A 23474-nucleotide genomic window follows, 5' to 3' on the forward strand; every position below is an offset into this window, starting at 1 on the left:
GCTGAAATAATAATATTGGTGTTAGTAGTGCAGTTAATTAAAAAAAAAGAATCCATTGCTGCACTGAGGCACATTACAGTTTACATACCTTCGCCATCATTGCTGCATATGCTGTGTATAAAGGATCATCTTCCAATTTGCTGCAAAAAAAGGGGGACAGTGAATGTGTAATGTAAAATAATAAGGGAAGCTGGTGATAAAATGCATGATAAGTGCCGGGTATGATCAATCTACCTATCATGCTGCAAATATATGTATTTGCCACTTTTAAAGGAATAGTTCTGTGTAAAAATGCTTCTAATATAGTTAGTTAGCCAAAAATGTAATGTATAAAGGCTGGAGTGACTGGATGTCTAACATAATAGCCAGAACACTACTTCCTGCTTTTCAGCTCTCTAACTCTGAGTTAGTCAGTGACTTGAAGGGGAGCCACATGGGACATAACTGTTCAGTGAGTTTGAAATTGATCCTCAGCATTCAGCTCAGATTCCAAAGCAACAGATATGACCCATGTGCCCCCGCCTCAAGTCTCTGATTGGTTACTGCCTGGCAACCAATCAGTGGAAAGCAAGACAGCTGCAAAGCAGGAAGTAGTCTTCTGGCTATTATGTTACACATCCAGTCACTCCAGCCTTTGTTTACCCAGTTTTTATTTTTATACCGAACAATTCCTTTAATGCATTTAAGAGACTTTTCAAAGTTTTGCAAATTTCTCAGAAAAGATAAATGCACCACATTCGCTCATCATTATATATAGTATATAGTGTGCTGATTTATATAATACTGTAAGTATCTGTAGACAGGACTACTGCAATATCTTCATCTGCATTTACAGTGTCTACCAACAATGGCAATACACTTAGGGGTTTATTTATCAAAGGTTGAGTTGATTTTTACCTGAAAAATTCAAGTATTTTTCAGTCAAAACTATTTTTTTGAGATTTATTATAACCTGGAAATAGCTTGAATCCGAAAATACTCCAGCTGAAACCTGTCAAGGTCATGTAGAAGTCAATGGCAGAGGTCCTTAGAACCATTTGAATGAGTTTTTTTTCTGTGGGTATCATTCAAACATTAATTTGAGCTTGGGATTCGGATTCGGCCAGGATTCGTCCTTTTTCAGCAGGATTTGGATGCGACTGAATCCTTCAGACCGGCCAAACCAAATTAGGGGCAGGAAGGGAAATCACGTGAATTTTTGTCACAAAACAAGGAAGTAAAAAATGTTTTCCCCTTCCCACTCCTAATTTGCATATGCAAATTAGGATTTGGATTTGGTTCGGTATTCGGACGAATCTTTTGCAAATGATTCGGGGGGGTTCGGCCACATCCAAAATAGTGGATTCTGTGCATCCCTAGTTTTTTTTTCCACTGAAACTAGATCAGTCCGTTTTCAGGTTTTTCACCCCGAATTCACTGATTCAAGTTTTTTCATAAATCAGAAAGCATTCAAGTTGTGAGTTCATTTGAGGTATAACAAAAGGCTCACAAATGTCTAAAACGCGACCTTTGATAAATAACCCCCTTATTATCAGCATTGATTTTTTTCAACCAATAAAGAGTAGTGATGGGCGAATTTGGGGCGTTTCTCTTTGCAGAAAAATGTGCGAATTTCCAGCGAAATTCGTGAAACTGCGAAAAATTTGTGAAACAACGCCGGCATCTCGTTTTTGCCGTCGGCCTCCGTTTTGACACCGGCATCCGTTTTTTTGGACGTCCATTTTTTTTGACGCAGGTGAATTTTCGCAGCAGTTTTGCGAATTTATTCACCGGTGGCGAATTGCGGGAATTCGCTGCAAATTCGCGCCTGGCAAATAAATTTGCACATCACTAATAAAGAGTCCAATGTACTGTAGCTGAACATTCTGTACACTTTGGAAGACAGTAAGGTATCATCCATTTTCAGACTTTACCTTTAATCAGATTGCTGCACAATAGTTTAAAACAGGCAATGTGCTCAGTTTTTTCTTAACAAAAATGTAATTTTACCTCCTTTCAGTAAGAGCATTGCGACTGAAATGTAATATAATCTGGTGAAGAGGATCAGGCTTCTTTTCTGTCTCCTCTTCTTCTTCCTCATCAGTTTTCTTGGGTTTCTGGGACATCGATTATAACGTAATTATTAGTTTGCAGCTTTTCGAGGCACTTTTGCCTGTATTTACTAACTAATACCTAGTGTCAGGTGAACTGCAAAACAAATCTACCAGGGTTTGTACTAATGTTCTCATGGTCACCAGTCAATGACAGCTTTTTGTTCAGGAATAATATAGAGTAGAAGAATTATATAATTGTGTGGATATGCAGAAAAAAAACTCTAATGGCAACTCCACTTTTGTGATAAAATATGCTGAATATATCAGGTTATTATTCTGCTTCCATTAAGTAAAATTTTGAGCACATATACATGTTCATACTGATCCTTAAAACAAAAAGGTTATATGAGTCTGAATTAAGTCACTGATAATTTCCAAAACTATACAGCTTGAAAAAGTAGAATGTATGTAGGATCATATGTTTCTTCTAGTAACAAGAAGCAAGCTACGCTACACTCCACACCAGGCCCCTGCATCACTCAATTACTAGAACTTCAGGCTGCAGTTATCTGCAGTTTATAGAATCCCGTAGGAAAGGACTATCAGGATAACATATTTGCCATATTCTGACTGTTTGGTACATTTCGTGGATATACAGACCACATCCTTGAAACATGTAAGTCTGCTCCATCTGTAAGTATCAAATATGGACAATAGAATAAAACGTACTGCTTTGAGATAGAAGATATCCCCTCTTATTTTGTTTAAAGCTATACAATCTGGTGTTTTTAATAAATATTTAGAAACAGTGCAGATACTAAATAACAGTAGTAAAATTACTATCCAAAATGTGATTCATCCTGACTTGCTGAATGTTGCCATGTAATAATACCATAAATCATTGATATGTTTGGTGTGCATGCAGAGGGCATGCAGGGGTGTGAACGAGGGTGTGAGCCGAGATGGAAGACAAATGTGCATGGTGATGGATAAGGATAAGGGCAGGACTATGTGTGAGAACAGACTTGTTAAAAGTATAAGCAGCGTGGATCTTGTACCAAGATTACTGTTAGCTTGGGCCCTGTGTTTCAAATAGGTCTCATGGTTAGAGAACAAATCACGGATAAAGTCAATTGGTGAAGATTAGGAGTAAAAAAAACCAGTGAATAGATTATGTTAAATACAATATTATAATGTATCATACAGAACACAAAATTGCTATGACAGGGATAAAAAAGGAAAGTTCACAGGTAATAAGCAGTATTACGGGAAAACCAAAAATAGAAAACAGAAATGGCATCAGTTATATTAAGTCTTATGAAGTCAATATTAATGGCAATAATTGGATGCAACTTACACAGCCTTTAATCATGTTTCCTTCCAGTGCTTGTAACTGAGGGTACCTAATATCTAAAGATTTTCCAAAAAGCAACAAAGCCTTCACTGTTATATAAACACTTACAGTTAAAACATCCGCTAGCGATCTTTTGGTTCATAACATAATCATGACGGTATTAATTATGCCTTGGATATTGGTATTTGTAAATCTAATTAAAGATGAACAAATCCATTTGGATTTGGCTAAACGCAGATTCCTCTACAAAAGATTTGTCTGAATTTGTACGACAAACAAAACACTGCAAATCCTGCTACGATTCCTTATTTTATTTACATATTCAAAGGTCTTTTTTGGTGAGCAAAATGTTACCAGGCCTGCATGGTTATTTGTAGTGATGGGCGAATTTGCGCCGTTTCGCTTCGACGAAAAATTTGTGAAACAGCGCCGGCGTCTCGTTTTTGACGGTGAATTTTTTCGGGCGAATTTGCACTGGCTTGTATATTTCTTTTAGATTAAAGATTAAGATAAAAACAGTGTTATTCTTTTGTGTGCATACTGCTATCCACAATACTGTTTCTAATCATTAGAAATATATTAAATGATTATGTTCAATATATTTCTAACAGCATTCACCATTACTTCCAATGATTTCATGGGGTTGCACTCTCACATAAAGAATTGTTAAGAAAATCTAAAATGACTATCATCAGCTAAGATCCTTTTATTTTAGATTCAGGTATAGGATCTAACTGTGAACCAGAAGGGAATGAAATATTATAATTATTTCCACTAATGCCCTATTAAAACTTTTGATTTTTGCCCAATTAGGTTTTTCCCCTGAATTAAAAAGTCATAACCTAGTACTTGATGTTACCTTAAATAGTGTAAACCCAGGGTCGGACTGGGCCGACGGGACACCAGGAGAAAACTTGGCGGGCCACTCCCTGCTGCTGCTTCTGACCTCCCTACCTGGCCCCAGCTGTGGCCGCAAGAAGAAAAAGGTACGAGCGCGGGGGGGGGGGAGGGGATTTATGGCTTGGGAAAGGCATCAGAGGGTGCTTTGCGGCCCCTGTCTGACACTATGTAAACCTATTTAATGATAAAACAGTCCTAAAGGTATTATACTGGCATTTCAGCCGATGAAGAAAGGTAAGAAACTCAGCTGTGCAGCCTTTCACTCACAAAAATCCAAATTTGTGAGTATGTACCTGCGTGTTTGTGGATGTAAGTTTGAGTAGTATAGTATTTGAGCAAAGATAATGGATAATATCATGGGAAATTCTTGGAGGGCAATGTTAATTATAAGTTTTTTTGTGCTAGGATCATAATATATCTTTTTGGGGAAAAAATGAACATTGATGTATCAATCTATAGATATCTGGAGCTCATATCCCACAATGCTGGTCTAAATATAAATAAGTTCTCTTTACACTGTCAGTATATCTTATTTTTTTCTGTTTGTATTTGTCACATGACAAGGGTCTAGTTTTGGTTTCCTATGGCCTAAGCTGCAGTTATAATACTGCTTTGCTAACAATATATCAGATTTGCTGGTCACAGCCTTTCTCATTAACCCCTATTCTGTGATGTAATTATGGCTCTAAGAAACCAGCAGAAACAAGGGACAGTAGGCAAGGACCAAACTATCAAATACTTTCCTGCACAGACAATGAAGAATTGGTGGTCATCTCTCCAAAAAGTGTCTGCACGTCAAAGTTCCTTTAATCACAAAAAGAATAGTGGCACATAGATGATGGGCAAAACAGGCTCCTACGTGTTTTTTAAGGCGAGTGCATTGAAAACGACCCTCCATCTCCAGTTCAAAGGATAATTAGGAACCACCATGTTTCTCTTTGCTTGTACTGAAAGATTCCATTATGCTTAGGTATTTCACTGCTCTGAAAGCAGTTCTGCAGAAAACTCCACATTGGGCTGTTTGATATTAATATATTGCTTTTTTAAATTAATATTTCTACATTTATGGATTATCAGAAAAGTCACTGGATGTTTCATAGACTGTGGTCTATGGCGAAAGAAGAGTGTATGTGTACCATGGAGCACACACATTGCTGTACAAGGAAACTTGTTGCATATAGATTGATGATGGAAGCATGCTGGGCAGCTAATAGAGTAAAGATTTTTTGAAGAGAGAGAGAGGGTATGATTTACTAATAGTCAGTTCTCTGTTCACAAATGTGATTTGAAGGGCAGTTGAGTGTGTATTTAAAAGCTGTGTAAGCCTCACTCGTTTTAATGCTTTTCCTTTCTTTTTGAAGCAGTACATAAGCTCCATCGTCTTATTTTGGCGCTCAGAGCAAAACTCCAGCGAATTCAGTACTTACAGCCAAATCCTCAATTAGTTTCTCCTCAAAGGAATATTCCTCAGTTTGTATCCAAAATTTCTGATAACCATGGAGGAAGAGGTTAATAGAACGGTGCCTGGCAGGGGGTGAAAGTGGGATCAAGAGGGGTACAAAAGAACATAATATAAAAAAAGTTCAGGTGTGAATCATGATTAGTAGGGTTTGGAACCTTGTACAATTTTAATATCCTGATTGGTCAGTATAAAATAATGCCTCTTAAAATATATAGTGTACATATATATGTGTATATATCTAGATATACACAAATACATAAATATATATGTAAATTTACACAAACACACTGTTTATCCACATTTTAGGGTCAATGGTCTATACTATTTTATAGAAAGTCAATTTCTGGTAATTTATGTTTTTCCAGTAGTAGTTCAAAGCCTCCTTTTAAACATTACCTATATAAAATAAAGAAATTATTTTTAACATTATTTTAAATGTAAGTTCTACCATAAATGGCTAGGCAATCAATGACTTCTCTAAAGAGGAATCAGATCATTCCAGGCAAATATTTCTGTGTATAGTATGCCAGCATAAAATGGTAGCATGAAAACCATATCCTACCCAACATTGAAAAATGGACCAAACCAGTGTTATAAATGTGATCTAAAACTGACCAATCAGAAATGCTTTGAAAATTGTACAAGCCAATGAAAACATCACATCATGGCTGGGGTGGAATACTTGTGTGCACAAGGACAGGTTTAGCCACAAGTTACATTACCGTTAACACGAGTATTAGACTGTCATAGTCTGAGTTCTCATGTACTTTTTCCAGCCAAATACGTTGGTAGGAGCTCAGGAAGAAATTGTTAATTTTGTGTCTGAAGAAAAGCATATAGGTTTTTATTCAGGCGCCAGCAACACAAGGAAAACTTCACAAACAGTAAATGACTTTCTAAGAAGACAAAAAAAAACAAACTAAAAATAAAGAGAAAAAAAAGAAGAAACTATCGGTACAGGGCATGACTCAAACAGACATTCTTATCCCGAGGGGTGCAGAGGATAAGAACTGGCCAATGCAAATAAAAAAAACAAAAAGGTTATTAAGTTCAGGTGCATTTATGCGCAAGATCTATTGCACATGCATATTCTAAGCTTTGGCATGTCTACTGTATCCAAGGAAGCCCTTGGAAATAAGCTCCAATAAGCTCTACGCTAGAAAGATATATGCATAACCCTATATAATATTTTCCTAATCATTGCAGGATAGATATTTATTATTGGCTAATGGCTATACGTTCATTACTCTTAATTTAAAGCGAAATCAATGTGTTTAAATGTCACAGACATTAACAATTTCACATTGGAAGTTTAGCTGTTTGACTATAATCAAGAATTTTGATTATTTTACAAGATGTCCACCTCTTTTCCGCACTGTATTTTAGAAGTATGCAATATACTTTAAAGTGGCTAAATCCCTTTTAACAAGAAAACATGCTATTTAATCATATCACTACCACAAAATATGCTTCGGGTAAACTGACTACAAAATTTTCTTCAATGGAACCATAATGGAGGAATCTAATAGTACTGCTGTGATTTTCTGGTCTTTTTGATCTAAGTGAACACGCCTATCTTATAAAAGTGTACAGTGTAAATATATATGTTTTATATATGCATGTGCAACAACACTATTTATGCATGGATCAAAGAGTCAGTATACATTATGCATACATATATTGATGCATGGTTACATGTATACACTCATGCATACATAGATTATAAAAATGTATAACACGGTTAGTAAACTTGAAACGCTGCCATTCAATGCACTGTTGCCTTTTCCTACTGTAACCTTCAAACTTCTGGTATGGAAAAAAAAACATGATAATCTCTTTAACGGTTGGGCAAAGATAATGTCTATTTATGATTTACTCACAATTACTCACTATGCTAAACTGTGTCATTGAAATATACAGTATATAGGCTTTCTAAAGACTTCTCTACAGTTTAGATAAATATGGCCTTCTCAGATTCTCTACCTTTGTTTATAAGAGTAGTTGTAATGACCAAAAAAAATGATATGGATAAAGAGCCTGTTTATTCATTAGAACATAAAACCTTGCCTGTGCTTTGTCTTAATTGAATCACCCTCCTTGAATATATATTTTAAGGCATATAACTTGTTCCAAGCATGGCACAATGCATTCCCAACACAAAGCAGCATATTAGCAGAATGCTGCATGTCTGGTTATTTTGTAGCAATAACCACTCTTTAAGTCTAACCTTGGAAGGTTGTACAAGGGTGCCATACGAAAGCAGGCCACCACGGCTCTTTTCCTCTGCTTCGACAAGAGTTTGTGCCAAACTGCTTTTTTAGATCTCAAGGGTTGCTCCACCTGCAACATCAAAAACTAGGTTAAGATCTATAACACAGTAGTATAATACAGTAGAATATAATTCAGTAGATGCATGGGAGATTGCCCTTCAACATTTAAAAAATAAGTCGCCCGAATCACAACATGTAAAATAAGATATACCCATAATTCTTCATATCTGCAAAATCAATAGTAGGAAACCTACTCATGGTTTCTGGAAGACTTTTCCTACCTGCTCAAGATGGAATAATGCTGCAGATATTTTCTGAACACGTTCCACTATCTTCTCAGAATCTGATTGTTCGTCACTTTGCCTAATATCCTTGTAGAGGTTAAGTTGCCACTTCACTGCTGGATCTTCAGACTGTGATACAGAGAGCAATGATAAGGGATTGGCAAATCTGAGATTCTTTTGGGCTTCAAAATCATGAAGAACTATTAGTTTTAAATGATGGAAATCAATAATGATCTAAAAATCATGCACAAGAATTGCATATTAACTGGACCCAGGTGTGTGTCTCAAAGAGACATTTGAAATTAATATTTATAAATGTAAGAAGCGCTCCACTACTTTGCAGAACAGGTTGTAGAGTCACCAGTAAATACAGAATAATATTAATGAAAAATTACAAAGTTCTCAAATCACCTCTGCAGACTGCAGCTAAGTCAGTTGGATCCTTGCAATAAAACAGTGTCAGAAGTGATAACAAGCATGACCTAGAAAAGTTTTGCCAGCCTGTGCTGTCCAATTTATCTAGTGCTATAAATCACAATGATATGCTGGAGAGAATAGTTGGAAAGCCACCAAGATACACCTGTCGATTTTGTATTTTTAAAATAAGAAAGCTTTTGAAAAACAGCAAGCACCATAAAACTGCAAGTGTGCTTTTTCTAATAGTAGATATTAATGTTTTTCATCTATAGACTGCATAATTAAATATATAATATATAAATGTATTTATTTATGGAGCCTATACATATCTACAGTTGCAATTTACCTCAATAAAAGCCCAAATGTAGAGGTGTTTGCATCGGCAAATGCTACCTTTGGAATTATGTTTCTCAACCATGGTCTAATAGTTCTGGTTGTGCTACTGTTGATAGCATCCCAGAAAAATACAACCCTGCCAGTGGTATACCAATGGTATTATTGCCTTACATTTCCAGGAAGACACTATGCTATCCTTTCACTACCAGTAATTGACAGAGAACGACTCTATTTTGGACGAGAAAACACAAAAGGAAACCCTCTGTTTCACTGTCTAGAGAATGTTCAGACCAGCTGGCGCATGTTCTCACCAACATCTTCAACATCTCCCTGAGCATTGCTGTTGTTCCGAAAGTGCTTCAAGAAGTCCATCATTATTCCTTTGCCAAAGAAGCCCTATGTGTCCTGTCTCAACAACTATCATCCTATCGCACTAATATCCACCGTAATGAAGTGCTTAGACAGGCTGGTTATGAGACACATCAAAGGCCTGCTCTCACCATCTCTGGACCCACTGCAGTTTGGCCAGCGTTCCAATCCTTCAACGGACAATGCCATTGCCACTATCTTGCACCTGGCACTTACTCACCTATACAAATAAAGACATGTATGTACGAATGCTGTTTATAGACGTCTTCATTCTTCAGCACCTGAGTGTTAAGCTGAGCAGGTTGGGCCTGAACACCTCTATTTGCAACTGGACTTCGTGATGAACAGACCTCAGGTAGTCCGTATGGGAAGAAACATCTCCAACACCACTGACTGACTCATGACTGCGTGGCAAGGCATGGGTCGAATCACATAATCCAGTTCGCTGATGATACAACTGTAGTGGGTCTCATCAGCAAGAAAAATGAGTCAGCATATAGACAAGAGGTGAAAAGGCTAACGGACTGGTGCAAAGTTAACAATCTGTCTATGAACACGAACAAAACAAAGGAAATAGTTGTTGACTTCTGGAGACGGGGTCATCATTCTCCACTGTACATTAATGGATCTCCGGTGGAATTGGTCAAGAGTACCAAACTTCTTGGTGTACATCTGCCAGAGAACCTCTCCTGGACCCTTAACACCAGCTCTATAGTGATGAAGGCACAGCAGCGTCGCTACTTTCTACGAAAGCTGAAAAAAGCCCATATTCTACCATCTACATGTATCTATTACAGAGGGTCTATTGAAAGCATTTTATGCAGCTGCATCACTACCTGGTATGGAAACTGTTCTGTATCAGATCGCAAGATCCTGCAGCAGGTGGTGTAGACAGAGGAAAAGATCATAGGGGTCTTGCTTCCCGCCATTATGGTTTGGTTACCACACCCGCTGTTTCAAGAAGGCTACCAGCATTGTCAGGGATGGCACCCACCCTGCATATGATCTCTTTACCCTCCTGCCATCCATGTTAAAGATACTGCAGTATTCGGGCACTCACTTCCAGAATGTGTAACAACTTTTTTCCACAAGCCATCGGGCATCTCAACTCCCAAGGACTGAACTGAATATATTCATAAGGAACTGCATATACCTCTGAAATACTTTACACAAATGTATGTCTACCTTGCCCAGCAGGACCATGTACCTGTTGTTCACCTTAATAACTCCCACTTGATGTACCTCATATAGTCCTATGTGTAGCACCATGGGTTCTAGAGGAACATAATTTCATTTCTACTATTTACAGTTTTTCTGTATATGGCTGAATTGACAATAAAATCCACTTGACTTGAAGCAGGATACAGAGACTGACCGTGCACTCATATTGTAAGATACCCATTCACAATGCACTGTATATATCCAACTTACTTAAGAGGTATAAGACCGTATAACTGTATTTTGACACCTGTAGAGGTGTTTGTAATCGAAAAAAGATCAGACCTAACCATATGGTTTTAGATAATCTCATATCTCAAAGCCTAAAAACGAATTCGCTTGAGGAACATATTAACTAAAGCCTTTTCCATCTCCAGAAAGTATTTCTATGATTCTGTGTAATGCCACATGTAACCAACTTAACAATACAAAGCTGCAATATTATTCTTCAAGATACTATAAACCCTTTTCTATGCCATTACTTACCTACAGCTCTCTCCTTTGTCTTTCAGCAACACAGCAATATACATCCATAAACATTAACTATATAAGAAGCTCATTAATTACCATTTATTCACAGTCAGTTTAAAAGGCACGTTGAACTTGTTTCCAAAGGGTTTGTATATGAAAGCTAGATTATGTTGAACTCAACTGAGTTATAGGAGGAAATACATTATGTAAGCAACAGCATGCAGTCAATTTGATGTGTTATATGTACAATTTTAATTGACAAACGTGTAATGGAACAGATAAAAAATAATATTCGAGTGATCAAACTACTCAGTGGAGACACATTACTTTTAAGATCTTACCTTTTCTTGAAGGTGGAGGTTATTTCGTAGATGTTCTTTTACTTCATCATCTGTATCTTTCTATAAAAATAATGCGGCTGGTATTTATTTTTCATCTTGACTAGGCAGACTGTACAAGTTATTTCATATTATAGTGCCATTATTGTACAGTACTGCAGAATAAGTTTGTACTTATAATATGCTGGGCAAAAGCCTTGCACAAAATAATAAAAAGGTATAAGAGTCCAGGTAAAGTGAATGTATGGTCTAAATGTATATTGTATTTATAAATGTATAAATTATATACAATAGTCGTTACGTTATTTGATGATACTGTTCCTCGTGTCTTTGCAAATAACAAAGACATAGAAGGGATCTTACAGTAAGGGGCAGATTTATTTTCAATTTTTTTAATGGTCAAAACGGTCAAATTCGACTTCAGTGTTATTGAAATTCAATTTATCATACACTGGCCATTTAAGAACTCAAATTCGAATACTTGCCACCTAAAACCTGCAAAATTGTTGTTTAAGTCAATGGGAGAGGTCAGGGATCAATTTGGAGTTATTTGCAGCCTTCCTGACATTCCTGTTTTTTTCGGAAATAAACTTGCATCAAGTTTTTAAAATTCAAATCAAATTCAATTGCGAATTAGATTCAAGTTTTCGGGTCCATTTGATTTTTTTCAAATAAATTTAGATTGGTCGAATTTCGAATTTATGGGAGTTTAGGGGAGTTTTTAAAAACTCACATGAATTTGAAATTCGACCTTTAATAAAAGTGCCTCTAAGCAGTTGCATAACTACAACTTGTCATTTAATTCCAGTTTCTTAACAAATAGCCATGCTGATGTAATGTTTTATATTAAACACATAGTGAATATTAATAACATTTGTTACAAAGGCATTAGACCACATCTCTAATATTGCAGGTGTCTACTCCCATTGCACATTCTATTCATATTACAATCATATAATTGTCTTTATCTATTTTCTCAACACTTACAAGGCTGTATCTGCTCTTAGCCAATGAAATCAGCTCCTGGTCCCCAGGGGTACACATGTTCAGACCAATAGGAAGCATCTTCTTTAAAGCTGCCACAATCAAAGATGTCTGAATGGAGTAAAGGTCCCCACGTCGCTTTATTCTTTTCCTCTCCTGGTCTTGCCCTCCAGACTGAAAAGTGACAGCATCACACAATATTTAGGGTCTGCTGAGACACCTGCACAAGTATTGTAGAGTGTTTCCTTGTTCCTCGTCCTTGTTCAAACTTCAGTATGCTAACACTGTACACTTAAATCGGAAAAAGTGACATTGCTTTTGAAAAATGCGTAGTGGACCGAAGTGTTATCCGATGGCAACCATTATGTGTAATTTATGGAATTCTACCTCACTTTAAGGAACAGCACATACTAATTAATATAGTTCCTTAATTAAATCAAAATGTATAGTACATAAATAAACTAAACACAAAGTCTAATGTATGTAGAAGTTTTCAACAACAACCCCTACTAATTTGCCAGAAGTGTTCTTAATTGAAGCCTACTTACTTACATGAGGAAAAGAGAAAAAGAAAGAAAGAAAGAAAAAAAGGAAGAAAGAAAGAAAGAAAGAAAGATTCTTAACCTGATACAGTAAAACATATGGTATTATCATTTTGCCTTTTTTGTTATCAGCAGTTTTTGAGTTACCATATTTTGATTTAATATGTTTCCGATCAATGCAGATCCACCAGAGACAACCCAAACCCTTCCATAGGATTGGGTGGGGAAAAAATGAAGTGGTTCTATACTAATAGGGAGAAAGCACAGTATATATTGATGGTACATCTCAAGCCCCATCTAACACTACTACCTCTGTGAATAAATTGATGTCCCCTTGCGTCATTGCACCTTTTGCATTTTTGTTACTGTCTAGAGAAACGTGTGTATTACATGGAAGGCCTAATAACAGTTTTAGATGTACAAAAAAAAATGCTTAAACTTGCATAAAACAAGTTTACCAGTTGCAAACTTCCAGGGCACAAGAAAGAAAATCAACAGCCCGCAATAACATATTAACCACTTGTAATACACAACGGACAATACATAATAAACACTAAAGACTTGATTGAAACCACAAAAGTTGACATAGGGTGAAACATATTACAATTCAAAAGTACTCATGAAACAAGACGTCCAAAAATGTAGACCCAAGGCTTAAAGCAGAAGTCCCTCTTGAATACCACAACAGCACAACAATTAAACATCTGATTAAAGCAATTCAATTTAGCCTACTCCCTTTTATTCACACATTTTACATATTAAAACCATATTCTTTGGAGAAAGAAGGAATCTTTTTCTTTAAGGAACCATAACAATAAAAAAAATCACTCAGAATGATGCAGTGCAAGACCGCACAGAACTTACAGGCAAATAACTTCAGAATATATCTGAGGTTAGACAAAGTAAAACACAGACAGAGGGACTAATGCTTTAAGTAGGCAAAGTCAAAGCTCTGAGCTACACAAGCATTTAAGGAATATTAACTTACTAAAGTATCAAACAACATGTCCTCAGCTTTTATTAGATGTAATGAAAGGTGTTTACTGCATTATATCTATAGGGCCTCACAAAGTTTCCATGAGGTTTGCAGGATTTTAAACTAAGCACTTAGGTATGTGAAGTTTTTGGATTAAAGGAGGATTAAAGGAGATGGAAAATATAAATCACAGGGGGTGGCTAATGTTAGGCAATCCCAAAAGTGATTGTAATCACTTACCTGATAACCAGGTGTTCCTGTTCGCAGAAAACTGCACTGGCTTAAGGTTCTTCATTAGTGAGCACCATGGAGTGAACCTCTTCTTATGCTTCTTCTTTCCCCAATGCCATGTGCAGTACAAAAAAAACAGCTTTTTTGTTACATTTTGGCTTTTCACTCCACTACACAAACAAGGCCTTGTGAAGAAAGAAGCAGCAGGAAGAGGATTGTTCAGTGGTGCTCACATAGAAGTGATCTGGGCTGGTGCAGTTTTCTGCTATTACTGGGCATCCCCCCCCCCCAGTTGTTTAGACTTTTCTTTTCCTTTAAGCAAGTGAATTGTATAATTTAAAAAAATTGCCAAATTTCAAGTGTAATTGTGTTTCTACACTATGTTTATGCATTAGTATTTATCATTTGTCACTTGAATTTTCTCAAGCATCAAAGAACGCAAAAAATATTTCAAGCATTCTAGGGTCTGGGTCAAATTGCAAATTCAGTGGAGTGATAGTAAGATTTCCATTCAAAGAAACCAAGATGTTATTCATTTGAATGGATCTTAGCAGGTTTGAGCTCCTGAAAAACTGGTGGAAAGAAACAAGTAAAAAAAAAATTTCTTTATGGAAAAAAAAAAAATCTTAGGAAGGCCTTTATGAGTTTAGGAAATCCGACCTTACAAGGATGGCTTAGTAAGACCTTATAGTTAAAATGCAGTTTTCTAGGGTGACTTCCTTTTCATTTCTGACATATGCAAATTTTAGTGGCAGCATATCCTCTTTAAGTATTTTTTAGAGGGTATCTCTTTGAGGATCTTGGTTTGTCTCTAAAAGGCATATTGCAGTGTTACTTTATAGAGAAATTTTATGTTAATACAACTTGTATATATGTTGTGTAGTGTTGTATTGAGTTTGGGTTATTTCATTGGTATGCATTTGATTCCAGAACTGACTCTTTTTGTGTAGAGAATCTTGGTGTGAAGTCATTTTGTAGCATAAAAACCCCAGTGCAAATCTATTTTAACAACTAGGAAGGCATATGTGCTCTTTAAATACAGTCATTTAAAACATTGCTGCCACTGTAATATTCCACTATGAGAGGAACAACTACATAATGCCCTTTAGATTTGCTTACGCTGGATATTGTAGCCAGTGAATAGTGTAAAGTAGTTTAGACAAAGTATTGGCTGGGTCTGTGTATTAAAAATCAGATCAGGCTTTATGTAAAAGCCTATTTGAGACAGAGATCCCTCTTTACTGAATGACATATGCAGCTGGAGTAGATATGACCCATAAGAAATGTTTTGGCAAGACAGCTTCAGTGAGATTTACGGTATGCTCTTGATATTAATAATTAATGCAAACTCAAACACAGCAGAATAACTATAGTGGATACAATAGCTTGTTGGGCATCAAAGCTTTGATTTCAAACGTGTCTTTAACAAGTTTCTACAACAATGATCTATGGATGCACTAAAACTGGATGAGACATTAACTCTACCCATACTGAAGACATATACTACGTAAAACATCAGTGGCGTCACAAGGGTGTTTCTGTATGAAGGAACTAGAGATGTTTGGTGGTATGTTAGTGACTTGGATGTCTTCTTGGACAGCCAAACCATCCAGGGCTCCAGTTAGTGTGTGTATGTAAGCAGATCTTTATATATATATATATGTATGTATTTGTGTAAATATAAATATATATATAAATAAGTGTATTTATGATTATTGATATGCTTGTATATAACAATCTCTTTGTGTATTTAATTACAGAGAGACACAGTAATCATCAAAGTCAGGGGGATCTCACAGAAGGGTTGAATTTTATTCATAGCTGCTGCTTTTCAACCTAAATTAACTCAGTAACTATTTTATATACTATCTCCAAGGTCTTATACAGCAGCAGAATCTTGGGCTCAGGGTAAAAATACCATATATGGGCCCCTCAACCCAAATATGTGGTAATACTGCCCTCAACCTAGATAATAGTCTACATGCACACAGTTATAATATTAAAATAAACATATATCTATATTTAACATCCTGCAGCTAGAAATTCTTGGTTGTTGGTTGGTTGTCGGGGCACTGACCCAGCAACCAAACCAGGTGTAAGGTTTCTTATTTTTACTGCTTAATTGACTTTTCGGACATTCTCCTAATTGTTGCTAGGGTAAATTAAACACTATTTACTGTAAGATCAGGCAAGATTTAGGAATAATCTGGTCAGCAAGTAAAGTAGTGTGTGTGCCCTTGGTGACGCCACTGCTAGGACTGCGGGACATATGAATGGATGGAGCCAGGCTAGCTATTACATAGAGAGGTCATGCATGCTGTACCTTTACTTGTATGGGCTGTATGAAAGAAAAATGCAGGAGACAAGTAAGTAAAACAGATGGAAAAATGAACTACATATTTATCTGAGGTGGTTTACAAGTCAAGATAACTGCAATATTTACCCGGCAAGAGCAAAATAAAAAAGCAACACATTTTCAGATAATTCCAGATTCAGTTCGACGAGAAAAAATTATTTTATGGTTTATCAGGTAACAACTTATGGGCAAGATTCAATTTCAGGAGAAAAGTACTTTCCCCAAATGTGGTCTTGCAACTTTAACTCTAAGCTGGGAATCCCCCTGCTTCAGGATAAAATCTGCCGCTCTAGAGTACTGTGCAAACAAAGGTTGGTGTGGAAGAGGTTGGGTAGGCGGCTCCTGGCACTTTCTATGATGTTTTTTTAGTCTACACCGAACACGCTACCTTTACAAAGTGCTCCTACACAATTTTAAACCATCTTTACATGTTATTTGCCACCCTTAATAGATTTCGTGGTACACAGTCTGCAATTTCTATCTTTCATTCATTAATACTCTAATCTTTTGTAGCTTCCAAATCTCTGTTGGCAAATAAAGCCTTAAAATAATAGGGAGTTTTTAAATGTGGGTTAAATGCCTACTTTTTCATTAATTGTTTGGTCACACACTAAACTGAATCTTTATTTTCATATAAAAATGTAAGTTCACAAAGTTTTTTGAAATATCAGCTTATACTATATACTCTCTGCTAGGTTGTCTAGCACATTTGATTTACATGATGAAAAGGAATTACAGTTGGCTGTATCCATGGCTTGTAACATTCACCTACATTTCAAATGACCCCCTAATTGAATACTGGATTAAAATGAATAAATATTAATTATATTGCTTGATACATGTTCCTAAAGAAGAAAAATCCAAGCCGTGCTTCTCTAATATTTGTCACTAACTACCATGTGATTGTATGGGACACAATGTCCTTCTTTTAATATTATTAAATATTATTATTATTTATATCATTAAATGTACAGATTTGTCCTGGATTTAGGACACTTGCTGAGAATAGCTTTTTACAAGGTCAGATTAGTTGCAATGAAAGCGATCTAGACTACAGGATGGCTTGGGAAATTAAGGCAGACTCCCAAGCAGTAGAAATTATTTTATTGAAACTTTAAGCCCACAAACAAAAAATAACATAGTAACAAAATATAGATTCATACAGTATATTTTACTAAGCATAAAAAATATCAGTGGCTATGTCTAAGGTTCCTTTAGGAACAAAATAAGAGGAAATGTAAAATAGTTCTTCATTCCAATTCCTCAATACAGGCCCATCTTCTTGTGAGCCATTAATGACAGGACAGATCAAAGGCTTCCAGAAGGGTAAAAATAATACCTTGTTTGATGCTGGAAATTCTCAAAAAAACACATTTCTTAAATGTGTGATTCACTCAATAAAATGCAAGTCTTGATAATTGCTTTAGGACTAGCAGCAATTGTATTCAGTCTCTCTGTCTCTTAATTTGCTCTGCCCTAAGTTCCACCTTATATAAAAATATATAAAATATAATTTTGCCAGAAAAAAGGAAAAAAGCTCCTTTATTTAAAAAAAAAAAAAAAAAACAGTCTCTCTCTTATACACACACAGAACAGATTTGTTTTCTTTGCCATTCTGGGAATGTGTTTCAGTTCCTTGGAATCTTGTTTCTTCAAAACATTCAATGTCATCTCTAACCTCCGCGCTGTTTCCAGCAAAAGCACGACCAATTAGCCTTGATGTAAGTGCTAGGAACTGGCAAGGATTAAAGGCATTTCCATGAACTACTTTGTGAACAGACAGGGCTCCGGAATTGCAATCACAATCTTGAAATTTGGCCCATTCTAGCAAAGTGACTTTTGATTTGATATTTAAATACCAACATTGGGATTCATATTGAAGAAAAGCTCTTAGACCCACTGAAAGAAGTGATGAATGTCGTAATATGAGTTTTGTTCACCTCTACACAAACATCACATTGTCCTCTGTTTTCAACAGGTAGTATGTCATTGTTTATGTTTTACCTCCAGAATAGTTGGCAGCAGACATAAAATGTATATTTTGGGGAGAACTTGGTAAGTCCTCTCAATTCCGACATTTCCCAGAAGGAAGCAGAAGATAATTGGTAATCTTTAATTCTCTTCAGTTTTTAGACCTTCATACCTTGTGTGTCCTGCTTTTACTTGGTGTTACACAGCAATCTACCTACTGTATATGCTTTCACAGTAACCTCTGTCTTGACATGATCTTCAGCAATCACCTCTAACTATTTCTTGAACACTTCGGCAATTGGGTCCCATTAGATGTTACTTCCCTGGCACGGACATCCTCCTAATATAAGGGTAAGCTGAAACATTGAAGAGATTCCTGCAGGGCTTGAGGGGAAACCCAAAAAGCCCCTACATTCCAGTCCAGGTCAGGTGCAGGTGCGGTAAAACAGATTGTGACCTTTAGACTAGTACAAGGGCATATTGGAGGCAAGCAACTCTCAATTTTGCATACAGAAAAAAAGGATTTAGTAGAGAATACAGGGCTGTGGAGTTTGATACTTGATCCTTGGGTGGATACTTGCAGAAACAAGGCAAGGCGTATCTCCCATGGCCACAAGGTTGTCCATGGTAAGTCAAAAAGCAATCATAGCCCATGATGAAAGATTGCATATCTGAATAAGTCAACAAGGTTCTGAGTGTGATACAGGCAATATCGGCAAGATGCTGTATATGCTGTGAGCTACCAGGAACAGAGACCCATGGGTGCATGTGACAGCAAGCACATTTCATAGGTTTTCCCATTATTTTCTTGACTTAATATATGCTCTGGTGGTCTCCAAAGAAAAAAAGAGATTACTCTGTACAGGTTGGCTTTTCTGTTCATCCAGTTTGATTATGATCGGAAGTGATCCCAGTGATTTCAACAGGGCAGGCTGTTGAAAATGAATGCCAAGGGGGGGCAAAGTAGTGATGTTTGAGCTTTAAAGGGGAAGCTACCCAACTACTCAACTATACCACTCTGGTAATCAATTAACAATGAATAATTACACATTGATGTGCAAATATTTTCTTATTTAACCGCATCATCTCATAGGGCTGTTTGTATGCCCATTGTATGTGAATTTTACCTGTACATTGTATGTGAATTGTAGCTTTTTTCCTTATACACTCTACTTATAATGACAACATAGGATGAAATTCCATTATTTTTTAAATAAAGCCTTTATGTAAAAGGTAACCTATTAGTTATAAGATTTTGTTAAAATGGAAGTAACAAACTAAATGTGTTATATAATATATATACATATACATATTATAACTAAGGAGAAGCACAAAATCCTGATGTTGATGCATCTTCTTCTGGATCTTCCCTTTTCAGAAGTCTATAATGGTGTTTGAGGAAACTCACCTTTGACATCTTGCTCTTGGTGTTCCCAGTTAAAAATGCCAGATTGTTGATCTCATTCTGAATCACAAAATTTTGTTCTTCTCTTTTAAAATTCTAGAATGTTTAAAACATAAATAATATAAAATCATTGGCAAATGTGGTTCCTTATTTTCTTCCTTAGTTGTTTTATAGAAATAACCTGGAAAGGCAATGTAACCCCCTCCCAAAAAAATCCCCTACACTTGTCCCTTTAACACATGGTTTCTATTTGCCTTTATTTAAATCTTTTTCTTAAGCGTGAGTCCCCAGATGTTGCTGGATTACAGATCCCAGACTGATAGGACTGATCCTATCCATTTTTACATTTATATATGTAAGTTGTTATACAGCTTGTATTATCAAGATCTGCTAAATAAGGTTAAAAGAGAGCTTGATCACTTAAAACGTTGAGCTAAAGAGCTGAGGCAAGCAGAAAGGAAACACCCAGAGATGTTTTTGCCAGCAACATTCCAACAGAGAGAACAAGAATGACACTTTTAAAATACATGTTCACAGGGAAATATGAAATTGATATGTTTGCATCTTCAAGATAATAAAAACGCATTTCTTACATGCGATTTACACCAAAGAATGAAAACCTCGGCGACCATTCTGAACAGCTCATCAGAGTCTATATCTGGCTTTTTGAGCCAGTTTGACCTGTTATAAAAGAAAAGAAAGGTATTATGGAAAGTAAATTCAATCAAATGAATCATTACTGATCCAGGTGATGAGGTTCAACATTCTGGTACCTGTTGTTGTCCACATATCTTATCAGCATTGGATAGAAGGCGTACAAATCTCTACATAAAACAGCAAATTCATCTAAAATGAGTAGCTCTGCCTCCTGCGTATCTGCTTTACTGTCTGCTTTCAGTTGTTCCTCCTCTAGCACAATCTTTATTGCTTTCTTCTTGAGTTTCTCCAATGTGGGAATGAAGTGACTCTTTAGGAGGTCTGGCTGTGCTTTGCTAATGATTGGTTGAGCATAAACTGCAAACAAATATAACATGTAACAGCTTAATTATATAGCACATTAACGGTACTCTAGATTATAATGTCATAATATTATGAGTATATTATTATACTGCACCATAAAAATTATTGTGTAATTCACACAAAATATGGAACCAATTAACATACAGTATCTGTATTTTTTGTTACATTTGTTGCAATGTTCCCTTTTTCTCTGCAGGACCTCAACACAGGACATGGTGGAAATATAATTTCAGTGAATCTACCAGGAAAACAAACATCTAAATAAGAATAACTAGTAGCAGCACCTCTATCTCTACACTTTTTATGTTGAATTTTTATGTCTCATATTCTTTTTACTTAAAGTAAACTTCAAAGACACTAAGTAGGCAACACCAACAATATTTAAATGATCTGTTAACTGCAATTAACCTAGTTTAGCATGGCTGTGTTCCTGCTTACACTGACATGATGGCAATGATGCTACATCCCGGTGGCACAAACAGTGGGCAGTCATTTTCCTCAGGAAAATTCTCAAGGGAGCAGACCTGCTAAGATTATTTTTTATACATTTTTTTAATAGCTGTGGAAGTACATGTAGATCAGTAGCTTAGGAAAACACAGCCAGAAAAAAGTGGCACACTTAAGATGTTCCTAAAACCTCTGTGGCTCATGGAAACATCTCCCATGAGAAATTCTTTGCAAGTTTAGAATACGAAACTAGAAAGCTTGTGCAATTCTACAGTGCCTTTTTTGAGCATCAAAAGATTTTGTTCTGTGTTGCAAAGGTCACAGACAAGAAAGAGAATCCGTATGGATTGGATGGAGGAAATACTTGCTGAAGAAACCTCTTTGTCCCATGAAACCCCTCATCCCAACTCAACCAGCCTGACCTGCCAAATAAAGATCTACAACCCAGCACACTGAACACGGCTGTTTGATATTGTATATATTGATATGCAAGTCTGATACAAGCAGCATACAATGGAGTTATAACATGGGACTTTTGAGTCTAAACATGACAAGTCATGATTATATATTAATTTTGAGTCTCAGCTACAGTACCATGGTTAATGAGGCCTTCAATTGCATGTCCCAATTTGGCTTGTGTGATGCTTGCAGTTGCTTAGTGTTTCCATCCTAATTTCCTTGAAAGGTTTGATATCTGTGCTTACTGTGGTTAAAACAGTAAAGTAGTAAAATAAAATAGTAAAGTCACGGATCCCCCCCAAACCCATGAGCCCCCATGATAACTTTCTTAGACCCCTATTTTAGCAGAAAAAAACATGCTATGAATTTTTTTTTGGGTCAACTTTGTTTTCAAGTCACTAACTTAGAGGTTAGAGAGCTACAAAGCAGGAAGTAGTGTTCTGGCTATTATGTTAGACATCCAGTCACTCCAGCCTTTATATATTACATTTTTGGATAACTAACTATATTAGAAACATTTTATATTTTGCACAGCCTATTTATTTATCCAGTTTTTATTTTTACACTGATTTTTTTCCTTTAAGACAGAGATTTCCTTTTGAAATACACTGTGAACCAAAAAAAATCTTTAATTGTTCTGTGTCACTGTTCTAACCGGTGATCGCAATTTTGATATTATCATTTAAAAGACAAAGACAGGCAAAATACAGACAAACATATTAACCAGTATCTGGATCAAATGAAGTGTCAAATAAGGAAGTTAAGTAAGAAATAAAGTGTAAGCAAAATCAGTTATAAAAACAGAGCCTTTGTCTTTTTGTTTCAGATGGTCTTGAAAAAGTATTTTACATTTTTATAACTGTATTTAGGTGTTAAATTATTGGAGTTTTTCAGAAAGGCAATTACCTGCAATTCTCTTCATCCATGAGGCTTCATCAATGCCAAGATTGTTGTTTATTATCTTGAGGATATTCCCAAGGATGACACTAAGGTGCTCAGATGTCACCAGTGTACAGCAAGGCCTGGCATTTTCTGGCACATTCTCAGTTCCCCTCTCCCACCAGTAGGATAGGTAGTTACACAGCATGGGTAAGACAACTTCAATCACGTGTGGCATTTCTGTATACCTGGCTCCAGATTCTGCCAACTCATTGATCTCTTTCATCAAGCCCTCTAAGTGTGGCATATCTGGACACATTTCCTCCACAGTATCTGGCATCCCTAAAACTGAATGGCATGGTATGTCACTTGTAGTAAATATGAAAAAGCAGTTTAAACACAAATGTAATTTTAATTTAAAGAACATATGCGCTACTGATGCCAATAGGTCTGTCCTTTGCCATTTTGACTGTGAAAAGGAGACGTAACACTTTGCATAATTAGTTCTCCTCATTTGTCCTGAAACTAGGCGTAAGTATTGTTTTAAAACAAGTATAGTATTCCTTTTATATTAGTTATGGACGAATTTGGGCCGTTTCGCTTTGCCGAAAAATTTGCGAATGTCTGGAAAATTCGTGAAACTGGAAAAAAATTAGCGAAACTGCGCCAGCGTCCGGTTTTGACGCCGGCATCCGTTTGTGGACGCCATCGTCCGTTTTATTGAACGCACATTTTTGCAAATTTATTCGCCG

At 36.3% G+C, this 23474-nt stretch overlaps 1 protein-coding gene across 10 annotated transcripts in view; it reads right to left on the bottom strand.

Annotated features, from left to right (window-relative positions):
• The window catches only part of ryr3.L (ryanodine receptor 3 L homeolog), a 268307-nt gene that overhangs the window by 58551 nt on the left and 186282 nt on the right, over positions 1-23474 (bottom strand). For 3 of the 10 annotated variants that reach the window (XM_041573333.1, XM_041573332.1, XM_041573327.1), the window contains 12 exons: positions 22750-23070; positions 20691-20931; positions 20511-20598; positions 19921-20013; positions 16509-16523; positions 12440-12610; positions 11456-11515; positions 8301-8432; positions 7977-8089; positions 5715-5811; positions 1990-2096; positions 89-140 (listed from right to left, as the gene is read on the bottom strand). In XM_041573333.1, the coding sequence (XP_041429267.1) occupies positions 89-140; positions 1990-2096; positions 5715-5811; positions 7977-8089; positions 8301-8432; positions 11456-11515; positions 12440-12610; positions 16509-16523; positions 19921-20013; positions 20511-20598; positions 20691-20931; positions 22750-23070 (1490 nt within the window). Of the gene's footprint in view, positions 1-88; positions 141-1989; positions 2097-5714; positions 5812-6471; positions 6572-7976; positions 8090-8300; positions 8433-11455; positions 11516-12439; positions 12611-16508; positions 16524-19920; positions 20014-20510; positions 20599-20690; positions 20932-22749; positions 23071-23474 lie in introns of all 10 variants that reach the window. The other 7 variants (XM_041573331.1, XM_041573326.1, XM_041573328.1 and 4 more) reach the window with 3 other exon arrangements.

Source organism: Xenopus laevis, chromosome 8L (genome assembly GCF_017654675.1).
Source record: "Xenopus laevis strain J_2021 chromosome 8L, Xenopus_laevis_v10.1, whole genome shotgun sequence".
Taxonomy (NCBI): domain Eukaryota; kingdom Metazoa; phylum Chordata; class Amphibia; order Anura; family Pipidae; genus Xenopus; species Xenopus laevis.